The sequence below is a fragment of the Acomys russatus genome, chromosome 18 (genome assembly GCF_903995435.1).
Source record: "Acomys russatus chromosome 18, mAcoRus1.1, whole genome shotgun sequence".
NCBI lineage: Eukaryota > Metazoa > Chordata > Mammalia > Rodentia > Muridae > Acomys > Acomys russatus.
Genome location: NC_067154.1, coordinates 28,783,771 through 28,804,153, shown reverse-complemented (window position 1 = coordinate 28,804,153; position 20,383 = coordinate 28,783,771). Strand labels below are relative to the sequence as shown.

The window sequence follows — 20,383 nt, the reverse complement described above, 5'->3', positions numbered from 1 at the left end:
GGTTGAGTTTTGACAGCAGTTAAAAATATTTCATTGGTGTATTTCACACAGGATGAACAAATAGGGGAAATAAACCTCTAATCTCAGTACTCTGGATGGTGAGTCAGGAGGATTGCCAGGAGTTTAAGGCTCAAGTATTTAACATAACAAGTACCATGGAGGCCATTCCTACATAGTGAGATCTTATTCAAGAATCAAGTGATACAAATCCTAGCCAAAATAGCAACAACATTGTGAAAGGTAGGGGTGGTGGGGGGTGAGGAGGAGAGGAGGAAAGAGGGAGAATGAGATATTGGTAACATTGTTTATATCAAGGTGGTTCTCATAGCTTTCATAGTATTCTATAAACATGTTAACAATGGTTTTAAAAAGCACTGTATTCCACTATACCCAGAAGATGCTCCAGCACACAACAAGGACATATGCTCAACCATGTTCATAGCAGCCTTATTCATAATAGCCAGAACATGGACACAGCCTAAGTGTCCCTCAGTAGAAGAATGGATAAAGAAACTGTGGTACATATACACTATGGAATACTACTCAGCTATTTAAAAAAAAAAGGAATTTTCAAAATTTGTGGACAAATGGATTGAACTAGAAATGAGTGAGTTAATCCAGATGCAGAAAGACTGAAATGGTATATACTCACTTATAACTGGACACTAGCCCAAGGGGTATGTCCCATGAAAGTCTTCACTTACCAAGAAAGCGGGATAGAGGTGAGGACATCCTATTGGGACTTTAGTTGAGAGAAGCATGAGAGAATGGGGAAATAGAAGGATCCAGAGGGTCCTAGAAACCTACAAGAAGAATACTGATGGGCGGATCTGGGCCCTGGGGTTCTGCTCAAGCTATGGCACCAGCCAAGGACAATATGTGCAGTGAGCATCAAATCTCTCCCAGATCTAGCCAATGGACAAGACATTCTCCACAGTTAAATGGAAAGTGGGGACTGACTTTCACATGAACTCTGGAGTCCCATATTTGACCATGTCCTCTTGATGGGGAGGCCCGGTGGCACTCAGAGGAAGGATAGCAGGCTAGCAAGAAGAGACTTGATACCCTATGAGCATATAAAGGGGGAGGAGGCCCGCCCTCAGTCACAGTCATAGCGGAGGGGAATAGGGTGAAAGTGGGAGGGATGGAGGAATGGGAGGATACAAAGGATGGGATAACAATTGAGATGTAATATGAATATTATCAATAAAATAAAAGATAGTAATTAAAAACACTATAGATAGCTGCAGAGCTTTCAGTCATGAATTCCTTCTCCCTATCTTTGCAAGATCTGTAAAGCCCTTCAAGGCTATTTGTTTTTGTCATTGACTACTGAAGAAGAATGTTATATACTGAGAAATATGCATATATTTGCTGTACCTTTGATTGCCATAGATAAAATAATCTTTTGCATAAAATTCCATTTAGTGCTTTAACCACTCCTTCTAAATATTGTATAGCTTATAGCTTAGAATTGTCAAAAACTTCTTTTGCCAGAAAAATTCTGATTGGTTATGGCAGGCACATATTAATATTTGAACAAAGATATAGCTTATGTATTCCTCTCTGAATGTTTTCTGTATAGTTTCATACCATTTTGTTTATGTGCCTAGAAATACTAAAATTAGGTTTGACAGATCAGATATAACTAAAGCAACTTATGCAATTAGGGTTTTTAGTACCAAACTATTTTCTTAGTTTTCCAAGGTTGTATTGTAAACCAAACTTGTGGTGTGTGTGTGTGTGTGTGTGTGTGTGTGTGTGTGTGTGTGTGTGTGTGTGTACATTTGTTTCTCATTACAAGTCTTTTCACCTTCCTCTGTGAGTTTTATATTTTATACCTGGGTTTTCTAAGTCTCACATAAAACCATGTTGTTATATTACAACAGCCAATAGCGTGAGGCCCCTTTCTCAGCTGTTTGTTTTGTTCTTACATCCGAATCCTTAAAACTGTCAATCATTTCATCTGCACCAAACATCAGAGACTGAACCATAGCTAGTTATCGTTCACTGGGGAGATTATGATGGGTGAAGTGACTTTCCATCCTGAAATGTAATTTTTTCCAAAGCTCTGAATTCATGTAATTGTATTCTGAACATTGTGTATTCCTCTTTCTTCCCTCAAGCCCCCTCACCTTCCTCAGCAATCTCCCTGTGAACATGTGGAGCAAGGGGTATTGCATCAAGTCGAATGGGAGCTTTCTTTCTCTAGTGTGCTGGCTGCAGAACACTAGGGAAATACAGATTTCTCTTTCAAGCCTCACTAGGCCAGTTGGGTGGTGCACTGGCCTGATCTCAGATCTGGTCACAGCACAACTCTTTTTGACCACCTGTAAATAATCTCCGCAGTCAGGTTTCCATTTTTATAGGATGAACAGATGACATTTCATATACTTTGACTATTGTACTTTTGAAATCCCTGACGTTTTGGCCTTCTTTATTAGCCGCTTAGAATATCAATAATAGGAAGACAGACATTAGCAGTCCTTCAAGACTTTCATAGGAACCTCATTCCCACTACCTGTCACTTTCCTTTGGATACTGTTAATACTGCACTTGCCTCATATCCTAAATGTATGATTTATTGTTACTTTTTTCTGTCATTGAGCTGAGTTTACTGTCATCTCTTGGTATGATAGAACTTGCTTTTAATTCAGCTGCTTGTGTTCAGAAGTTATGTGATTAAAATGGCAACTGATTGTAAGCTTATTATGCACAAATTTATAAGATTCCAGTTAAATGAGTGCTAGATAAATTTTCAATGCTTTGTTTTAAAACAGCATGGTATACATTTAATCCAAAAGTCAATAAAAATAAATTATTCTATTTCGTATGGCACATACTTATGTACAATATTCCATTGTGAAAAGAGAAAACTGTCTTTTTATGTTATTCTGCTTTTCCTAACTACCAACACATTTTGACCTGCATATTCTAGTTTTTTAATAGTGAAATAATGTATGATAAAAATTTATATGAATTCTATGATAAAATTTATAGCAAACCTAATTCCTCAAAGGTCACCTTTTAAATCAATCTGATTAGAACATAATGGAGAATGGGCCGGAATAAGATGTATAATCTTGTACCATGGAACAATAATTTTTAATGGAAAATTTAGTGTGAAAGAAAAGATTTTGAAAGGAGATTCTTCATATAATTTTGCTCCTATTTTTGAAACTTTGACCATAGAAAAGGAATAAAGTAAAGATTTAATTTTAAAGGACTTTCTCAGTTCATGGCTTTGGTGACAAAGAAAGTTTTGCCATCTTTGACTTAATTCTGACATAAAACCCTTATAAAATGCAGTGTATGCTGTGTTACCGATCAGGGACTCTTTTGAACAGTCTTAATCGCCTCATGGAAAAAAATGGAGTGTTACTTTGCATGTCTAGGAAGTGAGATTACACACAGACTTCTAATGACAGAGTGGCCAGCTCACAAGTGTAGATGATCCCAATAATCTGACCTTGTATGTCTAAAAGATGGATGTTATCCAGGAAAAACATCCAGTCTTTCAGTGAAGGTGAGCTTGTGTGGCTAGAGATGCAGGGCTCCCCGCAGGATGTGTAGTCCCCTGTGTGCTTGCTTCAGTGCTGGGGGCTACATTGTACTGCACTCTGAACTCTCATGTCTGTGTGCCACCTTGAGGGTTATCTGAAAGCAGTTATCAACTCATGTCACTCTTCTCACTCTTAGAGGGTGGTGGTCCTTATCTGTAGGAACAGGGCCCGCACATGATAGGGCTGAGATGCAAAAGGTGTCACCATTGCAAGCACTCTGCTTCAGGGACCTGGCTTGCTAGTTTTTGACAGAGATGGTACTAACATGGTAATGGGAATTGTATTTTGTGTAACAACTTTATTCCTACTCAAGGATTGCTCTACTTTATTAATATTCTTCTGTAGTGAATCATTTTTATTGTTGTATTAGTTTGTTTCTCATTTCTATAACAAAATAATGGAAGCTGTGCGACTTACACAGAATAGAAGCTCATGTAGCGCAGAATTTTTAGTCCGGAGAATGTCACCAGCCTCTGCCTGGCTCTATAAAGGACATTTTGTGAAATCTGTGAGAATGGGAAGGCTTACATGGAGAGTCAGGGAGCCAGAGAAAGATGTGAAAGGGGCCTTTGACTCTTTAGCAATCTGCACAAGCAGTACCAGGACTTAGGGACTTCCTCTTTCCCTTCTGACCAGAGAGTCCCAGTGCATCACCTATGAAAACAGTTGCCTTCCTCTTATCGCAGTGGGGACTTGAAGCATACCAACTACCTGCTGTTTTCTCTATGTCACTTAACTAAATCATTTCCCACTGATTAGAAGTAGCCAGCTATCTCCCTCCTTTTAAGTTAAGAAAATAGAAAACTTTTTGGTGTCTATATGCCATCTCTCTGGCTAAGTAGACTTATGTGTATCGCATTACCGTCAACTCTTCCCACCTTGTATGTTTTACCTCTGTTGTTTTCTGTGGGAAATGGATCCTTCTCATTCCATCTTTCAGTGCATCTCTCATCCTTTGGCTATAGAGCAGGGAAGATGAGTAAAACCATCCTTATTACAACAAAAGATTGAAACTAAACGTATGATAATATCAGTGCTGTGTTTATGCATTCCCTTAGGATGAATAAAATTCACAACAGAAACACATGTTGTTTATGTAGAATATTGTATTAAGTGAATAGTTACTGAAAAGTGAAGTACTTTTAAATAGACATGCTAAATGAAACATAAAGTAGATATGTGTATTTTTGTTTAGTATTCTTGAGATCACTTCTTAGCCCTATGTAAATTAAGTTTATAAACTGCTGTTATCTGTGTTCTCATCCCACTGAAATGCTCTTACTATGTATGCCTTCATACCCCATAGTGTCACTCTCCACAGTATAACTGCTTTACCAGCGCTATCCGTCTCAGTCATAGATAACTGCTCTTAGTAGTTTTTCAAGCCTAAGAGCCACCAGTGCCTCCCTGAAGCAGTGTAAGTCATAGGTGGTCAATGATAATATTTTATTTTTATTACTGTGTAATTTAGAGTACATACCTGTTAACATCTTTGATGGAAAAAGTTCATTTCCTGCTATTTTGCCCTTGAAGGTCATACTAATTCTAATATAAATCTCTCTTTTGTCTTATAGAGAAAAGGAATATAAATGATTTTGAAGAAAAGAAAGTTATTAAGAAGAGAATTAAGGAACTTAAATTTCTAGATCCTAAAGTTGCTCAGAACCTATGTAAGTATCACATATGAATATCGCCTTAAAGTATAAAGGCCCTGTGGATTGTTGTTGAAATCTGCTAATTTTGTGTCTTGTTTTCCATTATTTTATTTTCTTGGCTTGAATACCAAATTCAGATATAACTCTCTTTCATGCAAATTACAAGATTAAGTTCTTGAAAAGATTAATGTGTACTAGAAAATAAGAAAATGATTTAAGATGAAATTCTGTCTCCCACAAATACCGAAGGACCTGCTCTTTAAAGTTCCTTTTTCACATATTAAAGGGAAGAAATTCAGGTGATGACATCACACTTTGGTAAAGGAGTCTGGAATCTATCTATTCTTTTGCTCTTCTGAATATCTATTATTTGTGACAGTTGATCATGCAGGACAGCAGTTAGAATATTAAATGGAACTAAGGATGAGGAGTAAAATGAATTCCATTATCCCACCTGAGCAACTCAAAGCCTTCTCCTCAGAAGCACCGATGGAAATATTTTAGATTTAATTACTGTTACAGGAGCTAAATACCTAGTGCTCAATTGTCTTCCTGGCTGAATTATTATGAGAGAAGGAAATAATTTTGTTCCTAATTCATTTCTTACTGCATTTTAAATGCATCTAAGAGAGTGCTGCTTGCAGCTGAGATAATCTGACCTGGGTATGATACTTTCTGGAGATGCAAGAGGGATATAATGTGAAGAGTCTAGAGAGCTGAAGAGTGTTAACATGGCTATTAGTGCGCTTCTCAGTTGTTACATGCCACAAGTGAGCTTTTAGGACGTGTTGGAACCAAACAGTTCTCCAAGCAGAGAACCCTGCTCCATGCCATTGGTTAAGGAGTGTCATATGAGAAGGTGGCCTTGAAAGCCCTTCTCTGAATGTTTCAGAAATGACACTCCATACTCACTACGGCAGCCAGTAACCCTTTCTACTCTATAGGCTAAGATTAGATCTTCACGCCTACTATGATGACATCGCGCTCCTGGCCGATATCCAGTCTGCTTTTCTAAGTGTAAATTGATTGCATAGCTTTGCCTGCTTTATATCGGTATTGTCTTCTGACATGCAGGAACCTGTGAATATGTAATGGAGATTATTTCACTTCTAGATGGAAGCATTTAATTGGTGGTTTGGTCTCTTTCAGAGTTATCCATCCTTGTAATAAGATGATTAGATTATATAGGCCACTTCCTCTGGTGTGGGATGTTTGGTTTTTGTTTTTGTTGTTGTTTTTTTTTCTCTCTTTTTCCCTCAGTTGGAAATGATATTTTTGTGCATGCATATTACATTACTGAAATTTTGGCTTTTAAATATGACTTGCATATATGGGCATTTCCTCAGTGAAGAAATATTGTCTCAAATTGAGATACTGAATTAACTAATTGGATGTTTGTCCAAGTTATACTGTTATCTCTGAAAGGTAATTATGTTTTGAAAACCTTCAAATCCTGCATTTAAATTGTTAGTCTTGACTTAAAACAACCTTTCTTACGGTTCTCTAAGGAATTCTTGAATGCGGTACTTTCTGAATTGATCAGCTGTGATAATTTAGTCTTAAGTGTTCTTTCCAAAGTTGGATAATGGAGTTTTTGGACAGAATTGTTTATTTGTTGTAAATTACAGAGCATGTATAAAATGTCATGTACTCAGAGGTAGTCAACAGCCTGTAGTAATCATTACTGATTGTCTGTCTGTGAAACTTACATAATTGTTATTTTACTTTTATTACAATCCAGCAGATACCTAACAGGATTGACATTATAGGGAGGGACCTTGGTGGATTATCAGTTCAAACCTTGAATTACACGTTTTATTCTTACAATAATCAATATATATGGCATGTGCATAACATATCCAAAATACATGTGCATTCCTGCTTGTAGCTTACAAAGTTACATTATTGCCATAGAGAAGGATCCTGTTCCTATTGATTGCTCTAGGTACAGGGTATTTATTCTAAGTCATTTAATTGAGAAACATGTTTTATAAAAGCATTCACCCAAAAGATCCAGAATCTACACCACAACATATTTGGATATAATCCATTATGCTATTATTATTACTCTTTCAGATTATACCCAAGGGTTCTGAGTTAAACACCACAGTGCTTTAGCAGCCTCTAATTGCACTAAAAGGATAGCTGTGGCTAGAGTTGTTTTCTGTTTAAAAACAGTCTTGAGGTATTGAAGCCCAAGTTGAGTATGGTCTGGACAGTGACCACTATTTTTCAAGGAAACACTTGAAGTGGAACCAAGGTCAAAACATTTTTCTTTCCTACTCTTCATTTAAGGTTATGCTAGCTGTCTTGTTGTGATGTATATTAATTGTACTTAGAAGGGGCTTATAAAATATATGATAATATTAAAGGACTGAGAACTATGGCTAAAGAAAACACTGGTGCTCCTTCAGAAGCTCACTTATAACTATCTCCAATTTTCTCTCTCTCACTATGCAAAGCAACCTCCTCATCTTGAGTATTGAATAAAGTACTAGCTTTCATTTTGTTGTTGTGACCTGCTCTAAAACATTAAGTGTGGTATCACCTAGTACTAAAGTTTACATAAATAAAATCGAACTACATTAGGGCAATGTAGGATTTCATTCATTGACTATTGGGATTAATTCATTCTGTGCTTGGGAAACACTGGGACACCCATTCTACTAAATGTAGTTCCCAGGTAATTTCATAGCCAAAGTCCTGTGGGCGTTTGCTAGGGCACTTGGCAACCCAGAGTCCCTGCTGGGAGTTGTGATCAAGTCTGCATGACTGTGTGATAAAGCGCATTTGATGTAGGAGTCCCTGGCATCTTACTCTTCCCCAATCATTTCTAAAGGTTACTGTTTTACAACTTCATAAGCACCAGGTCTTGTACTTGTAGTATTTTCTTTTCAGATATGTTAATTGTATTTGTGGTTTATATTTGATATTCCTATTGGGCCTTTTAGATAGCGACACTCACCAAAGTTTAAAAATAGTAGTTTGCCTATGGCAGCAGTCAAGGAAAATATAGGCACTAAACATCGAACCCCTACCCCAGACCTAGCCGAAGGACAGGACATTCTCCACCATTAAGTGGAGAGTGAGGTCTGACTTTCATACAAACTCTGGTGCCCCATTTTTGACCACGTCCCCTGGAGGGGGAGGCCTGGTGGCACTCAGAGGAAGGATAACAGGTCACCAAGAAGAGACTTGATACCCTATGAGCACATACAGACAGAGGAGGTCCCCCTCAGCCACAGACACAGGGGAGGAGAATAAGGGGAAAATGGGAGGGAGGGAGGAATGGGAGGATACAAGGGATGAGATAACCATTGAGATGTAAGAAGAATAAATTAATTTAAAAAAAAATTAAAAAAAGATAGTAGTTTGCCATTTGTCTTATTGGTAAAGCATTTTGTATGCCTGTACCTATATATTTCAGTCACCATTTCCTAATCATAGGTCTGATCTATGTGTTGCTTCAATTTCTAAATGTTTTGTAATTTTCTTTAAAATCATTTTCCTTTTTTCCATGGCCAGTATTTCAAGCTTTCATTATTTATGCATATTTTTCTTTTATTTCTTCCTGGATTATTTCTTTCCCTTCCTTTTAGAAACTCACAAAATGCTTTTAAGATAAAAATTTTTAGATATTTTCAGATAATTCAGGACTGTCTCCTTCTCTTAATTTCTGAAATATAAAACTAACTTCTTTCTTTCTGAGTTCTCAAATTTTTTATATCAGAGCAATTGTTTGATTTTTTCCCCCCTTTAACATTCAATCTAACCTTTTTTGTTAATTATTGATTCTGTTGACAATTTTTCTGCAAGAGAATTTATTACTTCTTAGAGGCTATTGATAATTCCAAGGCTTTTTCATAATCTCACTGAATTATAGTCTTGATGGGTTTCGACAATTTACAGCCTCAATTTGCTTATGAAGGTTCCTATCATTTTCCTTTATTATTTCTTTATGTGATTCTTTCTGTAATTTTCTGCTTATCCATTGTAGTTTTAAAATAATTTTTGTAGTTAACCAGTAAGCAAAACTCTGTATATTAAGGCATATCTCCATATCCCTATCTGTTTTTGCCTTCTATCTTAAGTTCATCAATTGTGCATGCTTTGTCATGTTATTAGAAAGGAGTTCTTGCCCACTGTCCCCAGGAGGTTTTTCCCTATCCAGAGAGGTGCTTGTCTGATGCATTGATTTATCTCTTCTGTTGTCAATACATATTTTTAGTTATTCTTCTACAACTAGTTTAGTTTTAGAAGCAAGCAAATTGAGACTGTAAAGTTTTGAAACCTATAACTCAGTGAGATTAAGGAGACGCCTTAGAATTATCAATACCTTCCGAGAAACAATAAGTTCTATTGGCAAAACACAGTCTATGACATCAATAATTAACAAAACAAAGGGTTAGAATGCTAACCGGAAAAATCAAACTTTCTGTGATATATAATTTGAACTAAAACTAAGGGAACCAAACGACCAACATTTAATGATGGTTGCATTTTATTCTCACCTGAACAACTGTCAATATGTATATGGCTAGATAACGCTCGTCCAGTGGTCCCTTTCAAGTCCATAAATATCTGGATATTTTAGACCCATTTTCTTATTTTTCTGCTTTTAGAATTTTGATAATAATCATTCATATTTTGTGACTACTTGGGATCAAAAATATACAAATAAAGCTGATAGTGAGAATATAGAATATGTCCTTGTTCTCAAGAATGAGAAAGGGTTAAAAATAGAAAGTTTGTGGTTTTAGCATTCTTTGAGGCATAAAGGGTGTTTTTTATCCAATTGTTTCTAGGCCAAAATCATGTGTTGTAATCAAAAACTTAATAATAACGATTTATTGGGTTCAAGTCATTAGGGTGTTCAAGAAAAGTCTGTTTTTGAGATAGATTTCACTGGTTAGATGAAGCTGACCTCAAATTTGCCATCATTCTTCTTCTGCCTCTTAAGAGCTAAGAGTAAAGGCATGAATGAACTTCCTTGACTTTCTGAGAAGTGACATCAGTTTGTAATGTGGCAACATGGCAGTTGAATACTGGGGGAGTGCACTGGCAAAAGCATTATATTTAAATCACAGCAAATAATAGCAGATACATTAAAGTCTCTCCTTGAAAGTTATTGCACTATACAACCATATATCTATTAATCTACAGATAAACCTATGTAATATCGGAACTCCCAGTAATATATTATCATCCCTTATCTGTGTTAATTCATCATGAAACTTTCTTTTCTAAAATAAAGTTTTTAAAGTTTCAGAGTTAGTCAAACTAGTACAACCACTTTGGAAATCTATCTGATGCTATCTCAGAAAACTGGGAATAGGGCTTCTTCAAGACCCAGCTATTCCACTCCTTGGAATATACCCAGAAGATGCGACAGCACATAACAGGAACATATGCTCAACCATGTTCATAGCAGCCTTATTCATAATAGGCAGAACATGGAAACAGCCTAAGTGTCCCTCAGTAGAAGAATGGATAAAGAAACTGTGGTACATTTACACTATGGAATACTACTCAGCTATTTAAAAAAAGAATTTCCAAAATTTGAGGACAAATGGATTGAACTAGAAATGATCATAATGAGTAGCAGAAAGACTCAAATGGTGTATACTCACTTATATCTGGACACTAGCCCAAGCGGCATGTCCCATGAAAGTCTTCACTTATCAGGAAAGTAGGACAGAGGGGAGGACATCCTATTAGGACTTTCGTTGAGAGAAACATGGGAGAATGGGGAAATAGAAGGATCCAGAGGGTCCTAGAAACCTACAAGAAGAACATTAGGACAGGTGGATTGTGGCCCAGGGGTCCTGCTCAAATTATGGCACCAGCCAAGAACTATAGGTGCAGTAAACTTCAGACCCTTACCCAGATCTAGCCGATGGACAGGACATTCTCTACAGTTGAGTGGAGAGTGGGGACTGACTTTCACATGAACTCTGGTGCTCTATATTTGACCACATCCCCTTGATGGGGAGGCCTGGTGTCACTCAGAAGAAGGAAAGCAGGCTACCAAGAAGAGACTTGATACCCTATGAGTATATACAGGGGGAGGAGGTCCCCCTCAGTCACAGTCTTAGGGGAGGGGAGTAGGGGGAAAGCGGAAGGGAGGGAGGAATGGGAGGATACAAGGGATGGGATAACAATTGAGATGTAATATGAATCAATTATTAAAAAGGAAAAACAACCAAAATACCATGTAAACAGAGAAAAAAAGTTTAGGAGTTAAGTGCAAATCTATTTCTCTAACATTTTTTCCAGTGCCTCTGAATAGTATAATGCTGCTAGTACTTGTAAAGTGCGAGTGTATTGCTTAGCTGCTTTCTTAATGGTTTCGTTTGAACTATTTAGTAGTGCTGGAAAATATTATACAAGGCAGTAACATGTGGATAGAGAAATATTAAGTGCATATCCCTGGATTTTTATCATTTTTCTTACAATATGATGGCTTTTATAACTTATCAAAAATATTTTAAGTCCCTTGAAAATTGCCACTGTTCTGATGGTTGGCAAGTATAGGTTTAAAAGTTAACCTTGAATCCTACTTAGGAAAGCAGGATGGGTGCTTGTGCAACAACTCTAACCTGGGGAGAAGATATATATTCATACATACATACATATATACATACATATTCATACATACATACACATGCATACACACATATGCATGCTGTGTCTCTTTCTCTGTGGAATGTGTGTGTATGTAATATAATATTAATCAACTACATCAATTCTATAAAATGTGTGCATAACTCCTATTTTATGTAGATAGAATTACCTCTCACATCTTGTTATTAGTTTATACATTAAGACCCCCTCCTTTTTTCCCCCAGCAATCTTCCTGACCTCTTTTCGGGTGCCATATGAGAAAATCAAGATGATGGTATTGGAAGTGGATGAAACACAGTTGTCAGAGTCTATGATTCAGGTAAACAAGCAGACACAGTTTAAATTCCAATATTTCATTGCAAACTTCTCATTAAATAGTAATCTGTAAGTGAAGCAAAATTCTTAGCCCAAATCATTCAACTGGAAAATCATTGCTGCATAATTAGTTTGAGCATAACTTCTGCATTGCCAGGAGATAAAACTCTGCCTCTTCCCTTAACTGCAAACTAAATATAATGCTATCAAAATGATTACATTTCAATTATTTTAAATGATTCTTTCTGAAGGCAAATACTTTAATTTTACATTCATGTTTTTGTTTTTTGTTACAGTTAAGACTAGTGGCATGTTAATTTAAATTTGTTTTATAGCCTTGGCCAAATGTGCTTGTCATTGGCTTATGCTGTTGAATCATGATTCAGTAAAAATGAGTGAAGGGGCGTGTTCCATGTTGTTTGCTTTCCATGCAACCCTTCTTGGCATCACTGTGCTACCAGAGAACCTAGAGCTTGCTTGTAAGGTCCTCATATTTGTTCCAAAGGCTAGAAAATTCTGAAAAATGTGGCTTGACCTTAGAGTTTTTAGTGGAAGCCAGTTGAACCAAAATTATATAAAGGGTCTAGTATGCAACGCTTGACAGAAAGTAGAGTTGGCCAATCAAAACACATTATGTGATGAGAGAAATTATTCAGTTTACCATTTTGTGGTCTGACAAGAATACACTTGCAAGAATACACTTATTATTATTATTATTATTATTATTATTATTATTATTATTATTATTATTATTGTAGTAGCATATTTATATGTAAAATATAAGCAATAATACTTACTATAAACAATGGCAGGGTAAGTAAACTAACAAACCCAAGTGTAGTGTCCTTTGCATATGATCTCTATGCTCTGGGGGGCTGAGGCAGGGAAGTGCAGAGTCCAAAGTCTGAGGCCTTGTTGGACACCATAGGAAAATGAAGTGGTGGGCACCTTAGATTATTATTGTGAACAATGGTTAAACTTCATGGATGTTTTTGTCTTTCAATAACTGATAACTTCTAGAAGTTTCAGGTTTTACCTCTTCTGCCTCCTATTTGTCGTCTGGGTGACATGCAGTCTTATTTGACATTTGTACCCTGAGTCTCACAGTCTCATAAACTACCCAAATCAACAACCTTCGTTTAAGCACTAATTTTCCCCCTGACGCATTGTTATTATTGTTATTATTAACTATATTTTCTTCTTTGCTGTTTATTGTGTATGTGGCTTCTTGCTGAGAGCAGATGCCTAGTTCCTTAAAGAAAAATTTTCCAAATAATGCATATTTGTATATCATGTAATGAGTTTGTTAAATATTTACAGAGTAGCTTTTAACTTGATTACATGGATGTTTTCGATAATTATGTGCATTTTGTGGACTAGAGAAAGAAAAAGGTCATTTGCATTTTTTAATTAACGTCCACTGCAGGTTCAGCTTCATATAATTTCTTAATGTTCTAGTTTCCTTTGGCTGTTACCACAACTCACCTCGAGTTCAACACCAGCTTACAATATGAAATGCACTGTCTTGCATTGCTGTCAAAAAGAAGTCCAGCATTGTTTTCAGCTGCTCAGGGTTTCAGGTCTGCATTTCTTTGGTAGAGTGCTGGGAAAAATTTTGGTTTTGTCTTATTCAGCATCAGGAGGCTATATTCCTCTTTTACCTAGGACCTTTCTTCTTTCCTCCTTTGCATGAACCCATCCCGTCCCCCCTTCTCTCTCTCTCTCTCTCTCTCTCTCTCTCTCTCTCTCTCTCACACACACACACACACACACACACACACACACACACACACACACACACACACACACACACAGGACATCGAGATGCCCCAAGATATTCACCCCAATTTAAGGCCATCTGATGGTACCTTTGATTCACTACTGTAGTTTTAATTCCTATAGCAGTGTAAACAGATATTTGCATAGATTCTGGGTGAGTAAACAAGCATTTCCTGGGTCTAAGTGGTATTCTTTGTAAAATGTTTAATAAACATAAAGGCAGTGCATGAATTGAAAACTGAAAAAACTGGATATATATATAAGGCTTTCATTTATTCATTATAGAATGAGAATTTCATGTTGTTTGAAGTCTTATATGTAATTTTAAAATTTTCTTGGTTTTAGCTGCGTTTAGAGGAAGACATGACTGTAATAAGCACCATTTTTGGTATCATTGTGTACTTTCACTTTACTTTAACATGCAATTCATATGAACTATGTCCGGAGTTTGTTAGTTTTTATGCCACACTGTCGGACACCATTCTATTTTTTTTTATAGCTAGTTAACAATATTTTCTTTTTAAAATTTAATTAGTTAGTATGTTCACTTTACATCCCAAACTTAGACCCCTCCCTCCTTTTCTCCCAGTTCCACCCTCCCTCGCTTTCCACCCCCTCCCATTTCTCATAAAAGGGGAGCACCCTTCCCATGCCAGCTCATAAAGTCTCATCTGGACTGGGCACATCCTCTCCTCTGTGACCTGGAGAGGCAATCCTTCCAAAAGAAGTGATGAAAAAGCAGGCAACAGAGTCAATGTCTGAGCCCCAGTTCCCCCTTACTAGGGCACCCACATGAAGCTGTCTTTTGGCCATATCTGTGGGGGCGGGGGGCTTAGGGTCAGTCCATGCCTAGTCTTTGGTTGATGCTTCAGCCTCTGGTCCCTGGTTAGTTGACTCTGTTGGTCTTCTTGCGGTGCTCCTGTCACCTCCATGTCCTTTATCATTCCCTGCACCATTCCATACGACTTCCTGTGCTTTGCCCAATGCTTGGCTGTTGCATCCCATCCTTTATGTATTAACATTGCTAATACATTTTTTGTATACATTGTGTAAAAGGCTTTGAATGAGTGTCAGAGACTTCACCTTCCTGGAAGTTTTTTATTTCTTTATTTTACTTTTTATTTTGCCAGGAGTAATGGCATTTACATGTATGGTGATAATGTAAGAGAGGCATAGCTTCGCTGAGATTGTTGAAAACTAGAGATTGGAATAGCAGAACATAATTTTCATGTATTTTCTGCCAAAGGCACTTAAGTGAAAACTCAAGCCATAGACATAGAGATGAGAGGATAACTGAATAACATAGTGGTTGTCTTGCTTGCAATATACTGTGAGCTCTGATGGTAAACTATATTCATACTGTGTTCCTGGGGCAGAGGAAGGTTTAGCTTGAAGTCCTAGAAGTCCTGTGTCTTTCTTATTTAAACACCTCAACATTAAAGTGAAAATCTGTAAAATGTTGATGAAAAAAAATCCCAAGTATTTACTGAGATATGATAAACATTGTTAAACAGTCCTAAGAATTTGAGTGGCACCTTTAATATAGAACTTGATAATGTAGCTGCAACTTGAGCAGAAGAAAAGAGATAAATAGCAACCAGGCTTTTAGTCTCAGGCATTTTCAATATGAGAAATTTGTATTTGGGTGGAAAATCATATATCTTTAATGTTTGTGTTCACCTTGCTAGGATTAGAAGTGACTTCATTTTTCGGTACATTTTGTTGTTTGTTTGTTTTATTCAGTCAACCAAGGTTTTATCCAGAGGTACTTAGTGAACCCCTGGCATGTTCTTTGATGTAACTCCTTTTGAGTTATAACACCCTCCAGTACTATTTAAAACCAATAATACCTGGGGCAGTTTTTGTTTCTGCCAAGAGACATGCATACCATGTTGCAGAGCCTGTTGTTGTTTTTGCTTGAATTTGGGTTTGCTTGGAGTCTGCAGACATGATTTGGAGCTGTGACTATGTACAGCCTTCTGTTTACTCTTAATTTTAACGTTAGTATACTAACCCTCTTATACCTCTATATTTCGTTATAAAAGCTTAGAGTAAGTTTTGTTCATGGGATTGCTTATTTGCTTAAGTTCCATCAGGAATAGCCAGCTCTTTGTTGACATGATTGTTTTATGTTTAAAGTGTTGTGTTAAATGTGTGGTATACATGGCAGAAGGGTCTTAGCAGCTGAAGGAACCCATGGATTCAAGACTGTAGTAGATTCAGGCATAGCCATTTCATCCGCAGTGTTCCTCATCCTCTGTCTCCACTGCCTCTACACATTTCCTCCCCATCAGAAAACTTACTTTTAAAGGTATTTTCAGTTTTTATTATTAAAACATGATCCTTCTGGTTAAATCTCCTAAGCACTGCATTAAAATTCCCTTCCTTTCCTATTCTTTCTCCTGGCTTCAGTAGCACCTTATGATTTCTTTGATCCCCCAGAGTAAAGTGCTGAAATATGTTTGGCTTTGCCTGAGATTTTTGACATTCAATTCCCTAAAGCTGAAATGTAATGGATCATATTTATCCAGGTGAGAAAGCTGTTCCTTTGGTATAGGTTGAGTTCTCCTTTCTCAATTATAAGCTAATCAAATAAATATTCAGTAGTGCTTGATTTGAATATATAATAACTCTGGGAGAGAGGAAAGTAAAATTGACTGTTTCCAAGCTGAGCGGCCTGTTGCTTAAGGCTTAGGATAAGGGAGGTTATCTGGAAGACATAAGATTAATTTCTTCACTGGTTGCCTTTCCACAGTTTACTGACTGATTTTCCCAAACTTCGAGACCTGCCTATACTGAAGGCACTTTTTCTTGGTTTTCATTTTTAGAACTTAATAAAGCACCTTCCTGATGAAGAGCAATTGAGTTCATTGTCCCAGTTCAGGAGTGATTATAACAACTTATGTGACCCTGAGCAGTTTGCCATTGTGGTGAGTACTGTTGTGTTTGTATGCGCAAGCTAGAGAAAACAAAGTTTTAACAATTCTGCTCTGTTGTTCATATAAGCAGTTAATGGCCATCTTGCCTTTTTAACATTTAGCATAAAGATATGTGTGACAAATTGTCCTGGTTTAAAATAATATTTTGAACATTGGGACATAGATGAACCCCAAAGAGCTTTTGAAAAACGTTTGTAAATTTTCTATACCATGTCAAAATGTAAAGCAAGAGTTGCATGCCTTCTGAATATAGTATATTTGTCATCAATTATAAATCTATAAGTTCTAGCAAACTGCAAGAATCCATTTCTCATTTTGATCACCATGTGGGTTCATCTCATAGTTTAGACTGAAATTAGAAATTCTGTTTGTTGTTGTTGTTGGCAATGAAAGAGAAAATGAATTCATTTGAACAAAGGCACATCAAGGCACCTGGCGACTGATCTTGTTTCTCTCCCTTTTCTTGCTTTTGTAAATTGGGGCCTAGAGGGAAAAGACTAGTTGATTTCTACATTAGCTGCATTATAACTCAAAGCTCAGAATTATTTTTCATATCAAACATTATTAGCTCCTTTCTCCTAGCATTAATGATCCTTTTTATGTTGACTGTAATTGTCATCCTAAATGACATTGTTCTTTACTGTTATTAAATGTCTCCTTAAACAATTTTTATTGCCATACTTATAAAATTTATTATTAGATAGTATTTTAACCAAATAGTTTTTGATATAATCTTTTTTGTTGTTTTGTTTTTGGTTTTTCGAGACAGGGTTTCTCTGTGTAGCCTTGGCTGTCCTGGGATGAGTCCCAGGCTGTACTGGAACTCAGAGATCCTCCTGCCTCTGCCTCCTGAGTGCTGGGATTAAAGGTGTGTGCCACCTCTACCTGGCTGGATTTTTGATATAATATTAGACCAAAGGAAAATGGCGAAAATTTCAAATTATAGTACCATTTAAAAAAAAAAATCACTCTATCTAACTGAGTGAGTGTAACATTTGCATCTGAGCCTAGGCATGTCCAGTTCATACTGCAGTAGTGGATTTCTTCCAGAATGCAAGAACTGCTTCATAATGAATTAATGTTTTTGCTTCTATCTTAGGTTATATTTACAGCCTCTGGGACAAAGTGGAGTTAAATTTGATACATTGTTGATGATTCAAGATGGCTAACATTTCATGCCTATCTGTATTCTATACTTGAGATATTGTAGGCTCTTTCTCTTGAGCTTATTTTTATGTTTCTTTTCCTGTGACACCCTTAGGTCATAATGTTCTATGACCTGCATTTAGAGCATTCAGGGAATGAAACAGGGATTTTCATCATTCCTACTGACTGCTGAGTTTTGTTTACTTTGGGACTTATAAACTTTGTTTCTTTCTTTGTTTTTCATTCATTCGTTTATTTATTGGAGACAAGGTTTCACTTTGTAGCCTTGCCTGTTCTGAAACTTGCTCTGTAGACCAGGCTGGCCTTGAACTCAGAGAGATCTGCCTGCCTATGCCTTCCAAATGCTGGTATTAAAGGCGTGTGCCACTGCCTGGCAGCATTAATTAATTTTTATAAACCTCTTTATTAAAAAAAAAACTTAGAAATCAACACCTCACACCAAATAAATAAATATTCACACATACTGCAAAGATAACCAGAGCGAAAGTCTACACATCTCAATGACTTTCTATGCTTTTAGAGTAGTCATTTAGAGTGGATGTTGTGTAGCTTTCCATTGGATTTTACACTTTCAGAGTTTTCACATTTTTCTTTGACAAAACCCTTGACAATCGCAATTGTTTGTTGTGGATCACAGATTAAGAATGGGATCGGCCATGGTGCAGAAGTCATGGCTGCAAAAGTACAGGGCAGCTAGCACTGTTCACACTGGATTCTCAATCAAGAAGCTGGGGTAGAGTGTGAGGAATGAGAGGGAGTGGGAAAGGCACGTTCCTTTCATCCTTTTATTCACTTGAAGAGCCATCTGATAGAATGATGGGCCTCACCTGCACATTGATTTTTCAACTGAGAACATAGCATCACAAGAGGAGGGAGAGAGGGAGCAGGAAAGGGCTATTCCTTTCTTCCTTTTATTCAGTCCAGGACCTGGTGTTGTAGACTTATGCTGCTCATCTTTAGTATGTATCTTGCCATACCAGTTAAAGCAGTCTAGAAACAGCCACTTATTGACAAGTCCAAAGGTGTGTATCCTAGGTGATTCTAGATCAAAGGTTCTCAACCTATGGATTGTAACCCCTTAGGGGTCAAACAGCCTTTTCACAGAGGTTACCTAAGACCATCAGAAAACACAGATATTTGCATAATAATTTATACCAGTAGCAACATTACAGTTATAAAGTAGTGATAAAAATAATTTTTTGATTGGGAGTCACCAGAACATGAGGACTTGTATTAAAGGGTTGCAGCATTAGGAAAGCTGAGAATCACTCTTCTTGATCCTATCAAGTTGGTAACAACTTGTATGACTATGAGTATGGGACTAAGACTCTACCAGCTTGGTTGTACCTTTGCCCTAGTTCTGATGCCATGGGAAGTACATGCTGCTGGAAGAGTTCCCAAGGATACCTTGGACAGTGCTGCCGCTGTCTGCTGGTTACCCTTGTTCTTGACAACACCTTTTAGTTTCTAGTTAATCATCAACATTGCAAAGGTACCCACTTTGATGAAAACTGAATTGCTTCCGTTCTCTTGTCTTTCAGTCTTTTTAGTCTGGTTCCCCTTCTCCAGCTCTCTCCTCACTGTTCTTGTCACCTCTCTCTTTTCTCCCCATCCAATAAAAGATAAACCTTCTTAAAGCTCCAGACTCCTTTATATTATAAAAATTATATTGGGCAAAGCATCTGAGACATCATAGAATGATGGGAATTTTCTTTTCTTTGTGAATTCAAAGCTCAACTTTAGCTTTGATGACTTATTAAGGAGCAACGAGCATACAGTGTATCAATTTTATATCAATGATAGTTCATGGTTTTAGAAAATTAATTATAATTTTGTTGTTTAGAAGATTCCTATGACACTGAGATTTAGTTTTAGAGTAGCAATTGTAAAAAATTATCTAAATTTCAGATTTCTAAGCTTTATCTTGTCTTAAAAATATACTTGCCTTTTAATGTAATTAAAGTACTGTTGGTCTTCTCGAATGATCACTTAAGATGTGAACTAAGCAATTAGGGTGCTCTAGCTCTGTCTCCTGCCTCCCCTGAGTGGAGCCTGTTCTTTCTTTTTCATTCAGTTTTTACCATAGGTGACTTTGCTCTTAGTTGTGCTTTTTCTCTTGGGTTCTGTAGACTGATACTGCAATGTATGATTCCTACACTGACCGTACCCTGCCCACCTTGCGTTCCTTTCCTTCTTTGACAGGATCTCTTTTTCTTTTTCTTTTGTTTGTTTGTTTGTTTGTTTCTTTTTTCTTTTCTTGACAGGAGCTCTTTATTTCGCTCTAGCGGGCTTACAATTTGTCCTCTAGCTTATGCTGAGTTTCTTGATACCTCACAGGACT

General features: G+C 36.9%; 1 protein-coding gene across 1 annotated transcript in view; it reads left to right on the top strand.

Moving 5' to 3' along the window:
- Window positions 1–20,383, top strand: part of Diaph3 (diaphanous related formin 3) — a 453,079-nt gene that overhangs the window by 199,653 nt on the left and 233,043 nt on the right. The window contains exons 18-20 of the mRNA XM_051160890.1: window positions 5,138–5,233; window positions 12,067–12,161; window positions 16,765–16,866. Of these exons, the coding sequence (XP_051016847.1) occupies window positions 5,138–5,233; window positions 12,067–12,161; window positions 16,765–16,866 (293 nt within the window). The remainder of the gene's footprint in view (window positions 1–5,137; window positions 5,234–12,066; window positions 12,162–16,764; window positions 16,867–20,383) is intronic.